General features: G+C 38.5%; 1 protein-coding gene across 3 annotated transcripts in view; it reads left to right on the top strand.

Annotated features, from left to right (window-relative positions):
• Positions 1 to 17,524, top strand: part of phkb (phosphorylase kinase, beta) — a 104,289-nt gene that overhangs the window by 35,035 nt on the left and 51,730 nt on the right. For all 3 annotated transcript variants that reach the window (XM_072381005.1, XM_072381003.1, XM_072381004.1), the window contains 7 exons: positions 1,192 to 1,255; positions 4,427 to 4,522; positions 6,256 to 6,453; positions 11,464 to 11,521; positions 13,335 to 13,412; positions 15,092 to 15,250; positions 15,605 to 15,699. In XM_072381005.1, the coding sequence (XP_072237106.1) occupies positions 1,192 to 1,255; positions 4,427 to 4,522; positions 6,256 to 6,453; positions 11,464 to 11,521; positions 13,335 to 13,412; positions 15,092 to 15,250; positions 15,605 to 15,699 (748 nt within the window). The remainder of the gene's footprint in view (positions 1 to 1,191; positions 1,256 to 4,426; positions 4,523 to 6,255; positions 6,454 to 11,463; positions 11,522 to 13,334; positions 13,413 to 15,091; positions 15,251 to 15,604; positions 15,700 to 17,524) is intronic.

The following is a 17,524-nucleotide window of genomic DNA, read 5'->3' as shown; positions in this document are numbered from 1 at the left end:
TTTAAGTTTTTCTTAGAAATCTAGAATTGTTTACTTGAGTGTTTGGCTATTTTCCCTGTCTTTGCTAGTGTGTTGCAGAGAGAACAGTGTGTGTGTAAAGTGTGCACAAGATGTTGTGACATGGTGTTATAATACCATGAATGTGGTTTGGCATTGTCTGGCTGAAATAAGCAAGGCCTCCTCTGAAAAAGATAGAGGCATACATTACTTCAAAAACCTGCATGTCAGAGCAGGTTACTCAAGGTTATGCTCATGTGCGTCATTGACCCCATATGTCATACCATACGCATGTTGGCTTTTGAACTGTGCACTGAAACCAAGACTGAAGGTCTTTTTTTTTTTCTTTGCCTCAGTCCATCTTAAATTATTTAAGGCCCAGAGTTGAGAGCAACATATCAGTTTTTTTTCTGCACAGCAGAGTTGGAACTTGCCCCCACCCACGTTTTATTCTGCTGGCCATGAACGCCCCCTGTCTTTTCATTTTGCAAATCTTCATCTCCAGCTATCAACTCAAACTTTTGCATCATCATTGTGCCTTGGAGCAGATTGCTTTTTCACTCCATTTTTGACATTTTTGTGGCCAGCATACACTAGTTTGTGCGTGCATGTGTTTGTGTGTTTGAAAGTGAATTTCAAAGGATCTCTTGTACAGTCTGAATGTTTCAAATCCAGCCCTGTGTGTTATTAAGCCAGGCTTCACTAATGGTGTTGAGTATGTTTTGGTTATGTCAGCAGATAAAAAGCCAGTCAAGTTTCCTTCAAATGTTCCGTCTCATTTTCTTTTTGCATGAAAATCTCAGTCGGTTAAAAAAGTAAACTTGAAGAGGGAATTTATTCACAATATATCTGCACTGCAATCACTGTAGCCAGCCACTGTGAAATTCAGTCCAAATTTTGTTTCCATTCCTTCTTATGACGTCCATTATCAACAGCAGACTGCAATCTCAGAAACCTTCAGCTTTATTGAATTCTGAGAAATATCAGTTTAATATTCAGACGCAGTTCTGACTGCTTTTTTTTAAAGGAGGTGGGAGATTCCTATGACTGAAAGGCACTTTTGGTTTGAAGCAATGCCTTCATGTTGTCAAGCTTATCAAATGCAAGATGTTCTTTCTGCCAGTATGCATCAATCTCACTGCCATTTGCTTACTGTGTGTTCCGTGTAATGCTTAGTGTGCCTTATCTTTGCAGTTCTGTTGGCCTTGCTAAAGCTGCTCTGGAGGCCATCAATGGATTTAACCTGTTTGGAAACCAGGTATGTGAATCCCTTCTCGTCATATGCAGTTTCCCTCATGCAGATCCTGAGATAAGGGTGTGTTTTTGTTTTTTCTAAATCTGTCACATGGCCCAAGATTGAAGGTCTAATTACTTTACATCTGCATGGCCCATTACATCTCCATCTATCAGTGAGTAGATAGTATATGCTTCATATGTACAGTGCCACCACCTTGCCACTGTGGCACTGTAAATAAAAAACCAGACGGGCCTGAATTTATCGTTAGCCATAAAATTTGACGATTAGACATTATCGCAGTAATTAGTGCCCACTGAAACGCTGTATCTCCAAATGCATGTTTGACCATCGCGATGTTTACTTGGCAAGCTTGTGTTTATCTCAGCAAACTGCTTCCTGAATTTGATTGATGACCACAGTTGATCCTCGTTTCACAGAGTCTTCCAGCCTTCTTTTTAACTCAATCCATTAGTAGATATGTTTCCTTCTTGTGTTGCTTCAGGCACATTCATTACAGCTGCTAATGAATTAGAAAATGAAGCAATGCACTAAGCAAGCCCCCTCCCTTATTATCATCTCTTTTTTTTCTTTTCTCCACTTGGACATTGGCTTTTCCAGCCATTTATTGCATCTGATCTCGGAGTGTTTACATTATCATTATATGTGGTTGTTAGTTGTTACTGTAAAATTGTTGACTGTGTTCCTTTTCGGAACACCTGCAAAATGAGGGGTTTAACTGTGCCTGAAAATGGATTTTCTCTTCAAGCTCAGCTTGTTGAAAGAATCAATTTATAGAGGTGGCTGCTTTATGATCCATGCTGTGTGAATCCTCTGTAGCTCTGTGTGTGTGTGTGTGTGTGTGTGTGCGCGTGTAGTGTGTAGCGCGTCTCTTATCGAGTCTCTTGTCCCTGTGTGGCAATGGAAGTGCACCAGCCCTCCAGTTGCTTATTAATGATCCCTATCAATCTTTATTTCCCACCTGACTCTCATCCTTCCAACACCAAATGTAACTCCCTCAACGTCTTAAAGCGGAACATTCAGTACATTCTGAAGTCTGCTATCACACTTTCCATTGGCTGCAGACTCTGGGACTGAGTATCACATTTAGACTTTGTATTAGACAAATGTACACACAGCTCTAAGTTTGAGAAGTTTGGATTTCTCTGTGACCCTTCAACAAGTCATCTATGAAGGATGAAGAGACGGCAGCTTTCCTTGGTGTGATGGCATGAAGCAGTTTGATAAAACTGATCTCTCCTGAAGGCGAATCAGAAAAATTTTAAGCCAGCCATTAAATTCATAGAGGTGTGTACACATGGTTAAACAATCTTGTCCTAATCTTTCTGAAGGCTGACAGGAAATGAACACCTTGTCAAGAACAAAGCAGACGGGCATAAACCTCACTCAGCATTGTTTTTGTTTTGATCTAATTCGTGCATGTCAGCTGTCTCGGTTTAGTTTACATTATATTGTGTTATAAAGCATCTTTGAAATGGGGTTTTTCATTATCTAAATCTTTTACCAACCTTTGTCAATAACAAGGATATTCATACCTTTCCGTCATGGATTATGATAGTCCGTACAGTTTGTGAACCCTCTAGAAAGGTTTATATTTCTGAGTAAATGTGACGTAAAACTAGTTCTTAAAGTGAATCGTTACAAAGGAGAATTTTACTTTGGATAACTTATTTGTTAACATAAATTATAAAAGTATAACATATCTGTGAGTGCCAAAAGAAACTGATTTTTTGCTTTCAGCAGATGGTGTGACCTATACATTTTATTCAGATGTTGGTGCTCTTTTTAGGTAGTTCCATAACATTTTTAGTGCATTACAGTCAGGTGTTTATTTCGGCTATTCCAAAACACAAATTTATTCTTCTTTGATGTGTCTTTGGTTGAACAACTTTTGGTTGAACAACTCGAGTTTTGGGTTTTTTTTTCTGTTAGAATTAACTGGTATAATAAATACATCATTGTTCCATTATTGATAGCAATGTGTCTTTGTAAAAGATGTAGCATAATGGGCTCAAACCATGATTGCACCACCATGTTTTATAGATTGGATATATTTCTTCTGCTCAAATGCGGGGTTTCCTTTTACCCCAAAACACAACATGTTCATTGAAACATAGAATGTATTTTTTGGTCTTATCTGTTCACAAAACAATTTTTCACTAGCCTTCTGGTTTGTTCTTGTGATTTTAAGCAAACTGCAGATGAATAGAAGCGTTTTAAAAAAAAAAACTTTTTCAGCCTGATGTGCATAAACAACTCTTATGTGATGAAGTCTCCTGTGTTTTTGCCATAATACAATCCCAAACTCTCGTGTTGTGAGGTTGCACCTGACAGTAACCTCACACCTACCACTGTGATGGCTCATTCCTTTGCATTTGTGCGATTTTACTTTATATATACTATGCTAATCTGCTGTAACATCAGAAAAGGTTTCCCTGAACGGACCATTACCCCGACAGGTCACACAGCTGCCTCCATTGGTGGCCATCATCTACTACTCTATGCAAATTGCTAAAGGAAAGTTTGCTGATTTGACTGGAAGCCCAGGCCTGTTATGAAAGAAAAGAAAATACGAACTGGCAATATTCATACATAATGCATCAGGTTCGCATTAGAAACTGCTTAGTAGGTTGCAGGGATGACTTGGTTTTATGTAAGCACTGCTGACAGATGGATGAAGTGGACTGGACTGGCTTTTTAGAACCAAAGAGGTTTCATCGTTTCTGCTGCTAAGTAAAAAGCATAAATAGCCCGCCTCTATCTCCATACACACACACACACACACCACTCTCATATAGATGTTTAAACGCACTGGACAGACTAACTGAATCATAGTTGTAGCGCTTCATTTTTGTATATGAAGAGTTTTGAAGTGATAACTAGCAACTCAGTGCTGTTCAAGCACTCCCACACTGTACTTCAACAAGGTGTGCAAGTCAAAAATATCAGCCTGGCTTTCCAGTAAAACGCTGTGTTTTGATGTGCAGAGGTGTGAGATGAGATGGATGAAGTTGTTTGAATCATCATTTTTTCTGATAAAATAGCTTGTCATGTGTGAAAGCTTGTGGGTGTGCACACAGAAGAAGAAACTTTATTTTTCGACTTTACCCACAGAGCATGAAAAGTTCTGCTGTAACCATGATCCTGTCTCTCCGTGTGTGTTTTGTGCTGCAGGGCTGCTCCTGGTCTGTGATATTTGTGGATCTGGACGCTCACAACAGGAACCGGCAAACCCTCTGTTCTCTACTGCCCAGAGAGTCTCGCTCCCATGTGAGTCCATCCGTCTATATACTGCATACATTTGTCAGATCACAGTCCAGTCATGAAAGGCAATGACTGGATAAGACTGTACACCATGTCCCATATTAGCTCCAACTCTTTCAGACCTGATGTGCCCTCTAAACATGGGGACAGGTATTGTAAATCCATATGCTGCTTTAAATGGGTTTAAAGAGAAATTAAATAGAGCGAACCCTCCTTTGCATTCTTATGAGGTTTTGAGGCTTATCAGAGTCTCACAACACAATTTACTGCTCTTGATCATCCTCTCACACTGCATACAACACAAGGAAGATGAGATTTTTCTTAATATACCTTAACGACTAGCAGGACCTATGAAATGTTGGAGTGAGAAAGTCAGAGCTAGAAAATAAAATAAAATCAATACTTGCGCCATCATTGTTTTACTAATATTTGTCATGCAACTTTTTAATCCATAATATCCAGTATTTTTAAATCTCATGTTGTGCACAGTACACCCACACATCTTGTTCAGACCATCATGTCAGCAAACAACTGGTTGAAGTCCATGCAGAAATGAAAGGAAGATCTGTACCTTGCAAAAAACGATTGTTAACTGTTTATTTAGAGAAAGTCTGATGGAAATCGGATTTTTCTTGTATGGATTTTCTTCAATTTTAAATCTAGAATATCAGATGATATGATGCTAAACATAACATGATAAAAGAATGGAAATGGATTTTTGGCATTGAGTAGTGAGCTAACTTCATTTAGAAAAATGCACAACCTGCATGCACTTGCCCCTTTTTTGTGAGTAAGAGAAACAGCTGTGTGCCTAATGTCTACCAAATGGTACCCTGCCATGGACATGTCAGAGGTTAATTGCACATATGCTCATGTCAGTATGTCAGTGGATGTAATAGCTATTCGGCAATGCATTTCAAACACGATTCTGTCTTTACACTATCTGGGCTACTGGTGACAAAAGTGGGGGGTGGCTTCAGAGTTACAGGGAGGTAAAACTGGAAAATAAGAAAGGAATGAATGAATGAATGCAAGCAGGGGGGAAATTACTCCTTCTCTCCACTCCACCACTTGCAGACACTTTAGTGATTGCATTTGTGTGAGAGTGTGTGTGCACTAAATGAGACTGACGTGAAGGAGCTGCAAGCAAGGAGTGTAGTGAGGGGTGAGAGATCTACATAATGCAGGACTATATCAAGATAAGAGAAATATGACTATAATATCACTACTGCTTGTAATATGTCAAAAGATTGATTTTCAATATTCAGCTGCTTCACCAATTGTGTTCTGCACACTCATATCCCATTTCAGTTTCAACTTCTGAGGATGTTTATATTCAAATTCAAGTTGTGTGAAGAATAGAAAAGTTTGGACTAAATAGAGGTGCACCTGGCCCCTCTGTGAACATTAGAGAATTATGCAAATTAGGAAGGTATACGCTACGAAGGAGAACAGTTGCATCAAACAGTCTGAACCCTGAACACAAATGCAGTCCTTTATCAGTTTGTTGAACAGTTTGTAGCAGTTCATGTCAGAAAGAACTATTCATAGCTGTTTGTTGTGAAGTGGAGACCTACAGTAATAACAATAGTCACCATAATAAACCAGCCAAAAATCAGATAAGCTTTATTTAATGCCCAGTCATGATAGTTGGTCTAATGACAATATATTCATTCCTGATGATTGGTCTAATTGCAATTTAGTGATTTTATGTCAAGTAAAACTTTTCTCTCTGGCAGAACACAGATGCTGCCTTGCTTCCAACTATAAGCTATCCTGCCTTTGCAGTAGATGATGATGCTCTTTACAGTCAGACTCTTGACAAGATTGTCCGCAAGCTACGGGGCAAATATGGCTTCAAACGATTCCTCCGTGATGGCTACCGCACTGCAAACGAAGACAAGAATCGCTGCTACTACAAACCTGCTGAAATGAAGGTGGGTTGTGCTACATTCTAGGTACTACTTCAAGGTTTCAAGAAGGCTATTCTGATAAGGATTTGTGATGACAAAACGATGTAGACCACTTGAACCATTCTCATCTGTTGATGTAACCACACTTCCCTCTTCTATGTAGAAAAAAGGTCATTTAGAAATCCATGTTCACAGTTAACACATGTATAGGCATTGATTACATGCCGTAATAACCCATGAATACAGAGTTTCATGTCTTTTTATTCATTTTATGCGAACTATAAAGGAATATTGCATACTTATTCAGTCAGAGCTGGAAGCAAACACACACAATGCAGCGACCACACTGATGGGAGAGTTCTGTTTCCTGTTTGTCTCACTGGAACGTGGAGCCATGATAAGAAGCTGATCCCAGCTGTGTTGAGAGAGTACTGTCTGCTGTGGAAAACAAATGAGGGAAGGGTTGAGTGTACTCATATAATGCAGTGGAAAGACTGAAATAATATATTTTTTGGCTTTCTATTCGTACTTTTTTCTTCTTGTACAGACTTTTTTTATTGCCTTGAATTTATTCCTTACAGGTATTTTTCCAACCTCTATAAATTACCTCCCGCTGCTTTAATTGCCTCTCTATTTCTTGTCTTTTTCTAATCTTATTTTTTTCCCCACATGCCTCCAAGACCAAATATACTTTACAGGTTTTAGATACATTTGTGAAAGGTTTCTCATAAACCGATGACACAAATTAATTTGGACTTGCATGGAACCTCACTGAAGATGAAAAACAGGCCTTCTTATCTTTAAACACACTGGCACATTAGAGAGGCATGACAGATGGGGTCATCAAGGCAAAACTATATAATGAAAGCAACGAATTTTCTGTAATTTCTGCCTGTAATTTAGCCTCTCATATGTTATTTTAATCCCCCATACATTTCACCCCAATCCTTGGTGAATGTGTGTGAGAGAGTCAGTCTCTGCCAGAATATATGCTCGTGAATTAGTGCATATGTGAATGACCGTGCATTCATTGTCCTTCTGTGAATCCCCCGTGTTATCTTGTGAAATGACATTAACTTGTATTCATTTCACGATCAGCTCACTGAACATAGCATGAGTGAATCAGATGCTGGACTCCCGATGCTAAACAAATTATTGCTTTAGCTCTAGAACTACCCTCCCTGAATTGATGAGCTCAGAGAGGGAGGTTGAGGTAGGGAGTTTATGCAAGAACAAAGTCAAATACAGCTGCAGTTTGTGTTGGTTTAGGAGCACCCATACATTCTGTTAAGGTCATCATTCCGCAACAATGATGCAACAAACATGGGAAAAAAACTGTTACGGTTATCTTCTTTATACCTCTCTCACTCAATTATTGTGTACAGAATACAAAATCATACGTAACTGATGTTTTCAAGGAACTAACACACCCAGCTAACACATTTGGGAGCTGAATCACTTCTGTACGTCTCTGCTCAATTAGAGTCAAACTGGCCAAGACCCTTGGCACATGCTCCACAGTTCCAGTTTGTGCCGTGATTTTGGCTTGATTTACGTACTCCCACAAAGAATGTTAGAGGTGGTGGAACATCTTGAGCATTTTTTGAAAATATATTGCACTGCCACTGTGAATGTATAAGTGTATCTCAACACTGAGTTCGACTGCTTAGTATATTTGAAAGAAAATACCAAGTTACATTACAGCCAAGTTACCTTTATCTGTGAAACGACACCTCATGAACAAAAAAGTCGTCAGCTGTATGGGGAAACTTCTTCTTTTTTTTCCATAAGTGCTCTTGACTTAAAGGTGAGGCTGAACTCGGTCAAACCAAATAGTAATTAACAAAACCACTTACTATGGATGTGCTTGCTTGATACACCAATGTGAGCACTCGTGAGGCAGCAACTCTCAACCACTTTGCAATTAGCTTAATTTAATCCTGCAGTTAATAGGATACAAAGACTCTAAGGCTAAAAATGATCAAGCAGTATTTAAAGCCTCAGTTCCTTCAGGGTCTTTCCTGCCCTCGGTTCTTCCAACACATATTTATTAAGGAAGACGATGATGAAAGTTTAGTTTCATAAACTCATGATCAGTCCTGTCATTTCCCTCTTAACTAAAATTTTGGTCGTATTTTATTTTTTTCTACCTCAGCAAAGGCTCCCCTGCACTACACAAGCATCCAGTTATATAAATAGAAATTGGGCCAGACGGCTATTTATTCTACTATTGATACAAGATTATGACATGACAGTCATGTGCATTGAGACAAGCTGTATAAATATTTGCTAGATTTATTAATAACATTACAAATACAGTAGGCCCGCGTAGAATAGAGAGTCATCAATGAAATGTTACCCGCTTTGATCAGCCACCACACAGAGTAATTGAATGCTGTGGGAGTGTGACACGGTGTGGGCTCAGTCTGGAGAAAGAAGGCGCAGGAAGAGCAGGTGAGGTGTCCCTGCAGAAGACATTGACTGAAGTTGTTGTTGGTGTTTAAGACAGAATTCACAGTGGGGCAGGGCCTGTGCTCCTTGTCTGTTTACCATTGACAGAGAGCAGCAGCAGTCTCTGTGACAGACAGTTTTACCAATCAGTCAAGCTGCTCAAGCACAAAACACAAGGGAACCCTGTGTGTTTACAGCCTCAAAGGGCAGAAAAGCACAGGCCTCATTGAGTAAGTGCCTCGGCTCTCACTCCATCACTAAACACACCCATCCTGCATCTGGTTTTCTTTATGCATTCTCCTGTCCATCATTTCTCTATCCTTCTTTCCTTTTTCACCACCTGATGGCTAATAGTGCTTCTATTCTTTGCTGCAGAACACAGTTTGAGGCAGTGTCTATCTGCATTATCGCAGCATGCAGACAAACCATTTAAAGAAGAACATGCAGATCGGTAATAATGGCAGCAGTTTCTGAATATGAGTGTGTGTGTGTCAGTTCTACCAGGCATTTTTTTGCATTTAGATGTAATATGTCTTTCATAAGTGTGGGGATTATTGACAAAGACGGGGGTACAAAGTTGGTCAGAACAAATTACATTTATCGACAGATGGACTGACACGCACACTCATAAACACACATTTCCACAGATGTTTTGTACTGATAGTTTTTGAAATAACAAATTTGCAGCTTCTTTTGATCTCTTTACCATCTGACGCTTAATTTGTCGCTTAAGCGAACATGTAGTGTCTGAAAAAAATAGATAATGTGTTGACGTTGTTTTTGAGTTGGTCCTCTTTAGGTGGGCATAAAAATGACAGGATTTAAAGAAATCTCTGATTGACTTGACTGGTAACCACATGGTTTAAGGTTTGAGCATTTATGTACGTGTGAGAGAAACGTGTGGTGCGAAAGGCTGTCTTTATTCTAAAATCTTTGTTGACAACTGATTGTGAAATAGTTACAATAAAAAATGTAATTAGATGTAGTAGAAAGTTGCTAACTAATAATTTGTTAGACATGTCCGTAGCAGAAAACGGCTGAATTGAGAGGACGCCATCCTTAAATTCTTAAAATGCTGGAAAACAACTAGCATTGACCTAGTTTGACCGAGCTGTTTTCATAAAGGATGAATATGATGCACACTCATTCTAATAATCTCACATACTTGCAATGATATAATTCATTTCTCACTTTGAAACTCTTCCAACAGATTGTTTCTGTGTGAGTGATCACAAAGTTGAGCAGCAACGATTTTTTTCAAGAACTTTAGACATAAAAGGGAGGTTGTAATATAGGTTGATAATTAGCTAACACTCCTGGATCAAGAGTAGTAAGTAAAGATGAAATTACAGCAACCTGAAAACTCTGTAGTACATAGCCTGTCAACAAAGCCTTTCGCCTGATGGCAGCTGAGATAGACTCCAGCCTCTTGCCACCCTGAATTGGATTAGGCGGCTATAGAAATTGGATGGATGGGTAAAGGGCAATGACACAAACCTTATTCAATTAGGGAAAAAACATTGTCTAGATAAAAAGAAACAGCAGCGTTTGCTTTGCGTTTTCCTGTCTTGTCTCACAAGGCTAATCCTGAATCATCAGTCGACCTCAATTTTTTATTTTTTTTTTCCCCCCACTTGATTTGATTTGGAAAGATGAAGACAAATGAGAAAAAATGTGTGTGATTCCATTCACTACTCTGAAGAGACAATGATCTCTCTCAGTGACTGACCTGAGAATGACATTTCACAATTCATCACGTTGAATCTGCAGAAAAAAAAACAAAAGCGTGTAATTACTGTAAAGACAAGGACAATCAAATTGTTGACTGGCACCCCTGACATCAGCTTGATGTATACACTCCTTAAGATTTAGAAGACAATCCACCAAGCAATGATGTCAATAGAAATCTTTGTCCTGGAAAATTCTCTCCATCTGAGCTCATCAGGTTTCATTGCTTTTAGGTGACAGTCAATTAGCTGGTCAAGTGGCTGCAAAGTATTTGAAGGAGATACAACAAATAGTTCTGATTTAAGATTGTCAGACTCTTGTGTGTGCTTGGTTCTGCATTTCAACGGTGTGCACTTACTCATTCAATTCACAGTTTCATTTAAATGTATTTTGTCAGACTGAAACAGACTCACTGACAAAGTGAGAATAATCCACTGACCCACCTTTTTCTCAGTATGTTTTTTGCATTTGTCCTTGCATCATAAACTTCCTGACATCTCAGACCTTCCAATGTCCTCCTCATAAAACAAGTCTGTAAGAAAATGTTGGTGTTCTTCGTTTACTTTGCTTATTCTTAAAAACATGAAAAAGATGTTGTACTCAACAACCCAAATGTGAGCAACAAAACTAAATGTAACAGACAATTATTTAAAAAATAATCAAGTGAAGTAATATTGATAATCAGTCATTTATATTACAGACCCATTTTTATTGGATTTATTTTAGTGTCTTCTTTGTGCTGTACTGTTTCATATTCGGTGTTTCTGAAGTTCAGTCATCTGCTGCTTTTGTTTCAAGGTCCACTCTTTGTGAAACAGTAAAGCAACAATTCCCTCTCTTTCTGTTTTTCTCCAGCTTTTTGATGGAATTGAGTGCGAGTTTCCCATATTTTTCATCTACATGATGATTGACGGTAAGTCTTGTTTTACCATTGTTGCTGTAATAATCCCTCCAGAGGGTCATTGGCAAGATAGAAGCCAGACTTGTAGGATTTGAAAGGAAATTACATTTGGCTGATTGCCAGGTTTTAGGGACTTAAAGACACAATTTTAAAAATATGTGATTTATTAAATGAAATGAATGAGCTTGTGGAAATAGATACATATCAAGGAGACTAATTTTCGCCACAATTTCAAGCATCTGTTAATAATCCTCATGTCTGTTTAAACTGTTTCAACATGTATAGGAGTAACACACAATATAATTTATGGCTATATGTCTATAGAACCATCCTTTAACAACTTGAAAAGATATGAATTCCTATTAAAATGACCTAAAGAAGTAAAAGGCACTTTAAAAAGCAATGTTTGATTTAACAAAAAAAAAGAAAGGTTCAGTACAATTTAACTGAAAGTGCATTTTGTTCCCCAAAGACTAGCTTCTTGCTATGTGTATATGTAAAAAAATGTAACCCACTGAGACCTGATGCAACATCTGAAAAGAAAATGCCTCAGATCTTATTTTATTTTGTTTCAAAGATGGGAGCAGTTATCCTCCCTAAAAGCCCTGTGTGTGCTGAGTTTTAAAGAGAAAAGGGGAAAATTTTTCAGTTTTGGGATTTTACCCAAGACACAAACAGTCTGGAACAGCTAGTCAACATGCTCGCCTGTGTTTCAGTTGCAGTGTAGTATTTATTTTTTTGAGAAAATGAAATCGAAAATGCATTAAAGAGTACACATAAATTGATGTTTTTAAGAGTATTTGACTAGACAATGGAAAATAGGTGACATATCTGTCATTACCATCAAGTGTATAATGGGACACCACTTCCAACTGAGGCCAAACTATTGGTCACCACAGCTAATCAGTCTTTTCATCACAATATCAATATGGAAATCGCCTCTTTATCCTCCTCCCTGACCAAAGCTGCAAGAAACATTCATCAACGTCATGATCGATGACCAGTTGTCCTGGCTGTGTTTCGTCCGTGTGTCAGTCATGTGGCTCCGCTCTTTACAGATCGTACCTCATTCAGTCTGCTGCAGTACAGGCTGTTCATCTCTTAAATTGACTAACACAATGCTCCTCTAGCAAGTCTCCCAGTCTGCACAGTGAAACCCCACAGATAGAACTGCGCCTGGTGTTCAATCAGCATAAAAAGGGCATGGCACGCCACTACTTGCTGATCTTCACTGGTTTCTCATGTCTGCCACTAATAAAAAGTGACTTCAGGATCTGCAGCCAGCTATTTAAACTCAATCATAAATAAAGGCTAATGTTCCCTCGAGATCTCTCTGTTCCCCTCAAAGGAATATCATTTGGCATCATCATCCCTACTTGAATCTCAGTCCAGACCAAATGTTCAGTTTAATGGTGGAACAAGCTATCAAATACTATGAGAGCAGGGGTGTTCTTCTTGAAGCCTCATCTCTTCCAAGAGCGCTTTCTCTCCTTACACACTAAACTCAAATGTACTTCTGTGCCAATCTAGTCTACTTGCACTCTTTACTTTGAATAGATTTAGTTAAACATTCTTGCTCTCTTCTTGTACACTCTAATATTGACATTTGCGACACACATGCATATGTGGAAAGTCTTAAGTTACTAACCTTATAGCACATCTTCACACTAAAACTGAGTTATTTATGCTATGCATAAATCATTGCCACAGAAAATGTACATGAATGTAAATGAAATGTGTTTCTAGATTTTACTACCTCTGTGAAAGGAGGAAAAAAATGTTTTTATTTATTTATTGTGTGTGTGTGTGTGTGTATTTGTTGTAGGGGTGTTCAGAGGAAATAAGGCACAGGTCAAAGAATACCAGGACCTCATTGAACCCATCATCTTTCAGTCTTTTGAGGGTGAGTTATCGCATAAATACACAGACACACAATTACTTACTTTCTTCAATATGGTTTATTTTGGTGCTTTTAATTTAGCCCCTGTTCTCACTCCCTGTTGAGATAAAAAATGTTCTTTTATTGAATTTAGTCATACATATTCATATACCACATACTGTGACCGAGCTCACAAGGGCGTTACATTCTAATGATGTCAGCCTTACCTAATGAGTAAAGAGCCTGGTTTCTATATTCACCTGCAGCCATTAGTGTGAGGGAAGACAAGCAATGTCAAATAATGGGGATGTCAAGAGTTTGGAGTTTCTGTTGTTTTCGTCATCATGGAACAGGAAAAACTCTAGTGTAGAAAAGATAATGATGTAACACAGTGCTGACTTGAGCTGCCCCATAAGTCTCAGTAATCTCCATGTTTGCATCAACATCAGCAAAACTAGACAATTAAACTGATTTCATACGTAAACACTGGAGTGCACTTGCACTATGCAGCAGGACATCCTCTCCTGGCAATGCACAGAAATATATTAAATGCACAACTGAAAATAATCTGGAGCGTTACCTGTGTAGAGCACACAGGATGCGGGACATAATGCAAAATGTACACTTCAAAAATTGCAATGTTCCATTAAGATGGCTTTGAAAAAGGTGAATGATGTCTCGTATAGCTTTAGATATGACTGTTTTTGTATTGACATAATTGCTACATGTATTATTTAGTTATTCTGCAATGTCAACGAGGGCATTGAAAGAAACATCTAGTACACTTGGAAAGAGTATGAAGTAGCAGTTCCTTTAAACACTTACTCTCTCGTCATAAATATTTCACAGAATCACATGCGGGCTCATTTGAACATTTTAACCCAGCAAATTAATCTGGTTGGAGTCTTTTGAAATGTTGTGGACCTTTGCTTTTTCACATGCATGCCCTTCAGAACATGTTCAGAAAACTTCAGGGATGCAATGCATGCGTGGAAAAAGGGTTACTAGCTCATGATCACTCACTAGCTTCCCATCTATATTTGCTGCCAGTTGTGTCAACCAAAAGGTTGAAGTTGCGTCTTTGTTGTGGTGGTGAATTGTGTTTCTCTCATCTCACTCTCAAAGCAAACTGAGACAGTTCCCTTCAAACTGTACTTTGAATTTGTAGAGCTATGTATCCAACACTGTCAGAAATTACCTTATTTTTTTAAAGTGGTTCAGCAGCCTCAACACAAAGTACATAAAGAGAGATCTGTCAAAAGCACACTTCTGCACTTCTGTGTGACTGGAAAATCTTTTTTGTTATGAGAAAATGTATACCTTTATGATGAACAGTTCAGAGAAATACAAGTTTCAATAGAAAGTTTCAGTAGTGTGCAGATGAAATTATTTTTTAGGTAGGTAATGATGGTAAAGTAAAAGAAGATGGGTAACATTAGCGGGGGGATTGAAAGAGCCCATAATTCATGTATTTGTGATTGCTAAGGTGTGAAGATGTTTTTCTAAGGTGCAAGAATTGCACTCATACAGTGGAAGTTCTCTGTGAAATTGTTGCCATATTCTGTGTTTTCATTTCAGACTCGATCAAGAAAATCATCTTTGTACTGCAAAAAGTGGTGTAGATTTTCTTTTTCTTTTTCTTTTTTAAACTCAAATGTACTACTCAGAAGCGATGCATTCACTGTTGTTGTCTCTAATGCCAGGCCATGCCGTAATCCCCAAATACTACCATGTACCGGCTGACTTTGTGGAGGCGGAGCAGAACAAGCATGGAAGCCAGAAACGTTTCCCTAGCAACTCTGGCCGTGATGGGAAAATGTTCCTATGGGGTCAGGCTCTGTACAATATTGCCAAGCTGCTGGGTACGTCTACGTCAGTGTTGGATGTTAGAGTTTGTACTCTAATATCAGTCGGCTGTTTCATTAATAATGCTAAACAAATTTGACCTTAAGGCTATTTTATTTTATTGCAGCACTTTACTTGTGTCAAATACAGTTTTTCATTATTTACATATATATGTTATTATTTTATATGCTGCTTAATTCTCCCATTAAGTGAGCTCAAAGATGCATTTTGACAACTCTACTGTGTGTGGGAAATGTAGTTTTTGTTTTTCCTTTGGTAGATTGTGTTTCTTGAGTGTGATTTAAGTATTTTAAGAGTACAGATATCAACTAGTTTCACTATTTGTGTGTATATGTCTTTACATATTGCAGTTGATGAGCTAATCAGCCCTAAAGACATCGATCCCATCCACCGCTACGTGCCCCGGCAGGACCAGCGCAATGTCAGCATGCGGTACTCCAATCAGGTACACTTACATAGATCAGTACCGTGATAAGATGCCACCTGTGCAACAAGCCCAGTCGTATTTAGTAGCCTCACTACTAAATATTCCACAGTCAACTGTCAGTGGTTTAATAACAAAGTGGAAGTGATTGGGATGACAGCAACTCAGCCACAAAGTGGTAGGCTGCGTAAAATTACGGGTCAGCGGGCGCTGAGGTGCATAAGTGTGCAGAGGCACAACACAGCACCCCTCCTCGCTCTTGTTGCTACATTGAACGCCATGTACCGTTTATGGTGTATTAACATTACTGTATCGGTTTCCAGTACAAGTATTTAATGGCATTAATATATTCAAAATGTTTGAATGCTTTAATTACTGATACACACACATTTCTATGAGTTATGCTGTGTATAGATGTCCAGCTGGTCCATTACAGCCTGGTGTCAGGAGAGGTGAGAGAAGGGCCACTGTGCTTTAACAAAGAGATATTGACCAAAACCTGTCTCATACATTTCAAGGAGACCTCAGGAAATTGCATCAGTTTGTTATAAAGGGACATAATATGTAACCCTTTAGGTGGGTTTCATAAGCATTTGCGTTGGACATGCATGTTACCAAGCTGAGATATACACTTCCACTTCCTTTATCTAGATTCCACTTATCAGTCTAGCTTTCCACTCTATTGTGTTATTCATATGTGCTGAAGTCTTAATTGCATTTCAGCCATCACCAGGGAAACAAGAGGAGTAATTTCATTTTGCCTTGCTGAGGGCTGAGTTTGCAGATCTGTTTGCTGCTCTAAATGGCAATCCTGTCTGAGGTTTAATCTGTGTCAGAGATAGCCGGCAGCTCTCAGAATCACAAAGATGACGGGTGGAGATACATATACACCTGCTATAAGTTGAATTTAGCTTTTGTTGCTTGATTAGGAAATAGGGCTGGGCGATATGGGAAAAAGTCATATCACAATATATTTTTTTAAGTTAGTCGATAGCGATATATATCACAATATAAAACAAATCACTATTTTGTGAATTTTAAATGTTCCCTGTTACTTTTAAATGAGATTTGAAGATATCAGAAGGTTAGTTTTTAATTAGATATTTATTTTCTGTCAAAGTTGAACATGACATGTAACACTATACAATTGTTTCAGATAAGTACAGAACAGGTATTTTAAATCAAAATCCTTTATCTGAGCGCTCAACTAATCAAAAAAGATTTGCATTCTCCGTGTTCAAACGGGTGGCGCTGCTTCAGGTGATGAAAAAGATTAGTGGTATTCCCTGTCTTTGTCGGAACATGGGCTCGACATAATTTGCAGTGCACACTACTCTTGTTTCATGTTGGACTTAAAAAAAAAACAAAATAGCTCCACACCACCTAACTGTTCGGGCCCTTCTTATCAACAATGTCATTCCTTAGGCCTTGGGCTGTGTCTTCTGTCGTTTCTTCTGTGCAGGGAGCACTCGTTTTCTTTTTTTTTTTTTATATGGCTGCAGCAGCACAAACAAACACGCCACGACTAGCTGCTGGCATGGCTCTTTTTCAGCCACGTGATTGGTTCAGCATGGTGCAACTCTCATTGTCATTGGCTATTCATATTGTCTGTCAAAAGAGGGACTAATTTAATCTGTCAAAAAGTATATCGACAATGTTTCATATCTCTATCATTATCGTTTTATCACCCAGCCTTATTAGGAAGATAATGTCTATACAAGGCATACAGGGAGTAGAAGTCCTTGGAGATATGATGAATGAATCTAAAGATTTACAGAAAGACCAAAAAGACTTTAATTTTGATAGGATGCCTTTCTGGACTGGGTCTTTATTTTCACTTCTGATA

The sequence above is a fragment of the Leuresthes tenuis genome, unplaced genomic scaffold, assembly GCF_036924035.1.
Source record: "Leuresthes tenuis unplaced genomic scaffold, fLeuTen1.0.hap1 SCAF_2, whole genome shotgun sequence".
NCBI lineage: Eukaryota > Metazoa > Chordata > Actinopteri > Atheriniformes > Atherinopsidae > Leuresthes > Leuresthes tenuis.
The sequence above is the reverse complement of the archived record's forward strand: the minus strand, read 5'-3'. Positions and strand labels throughout refer to the sequence as shown.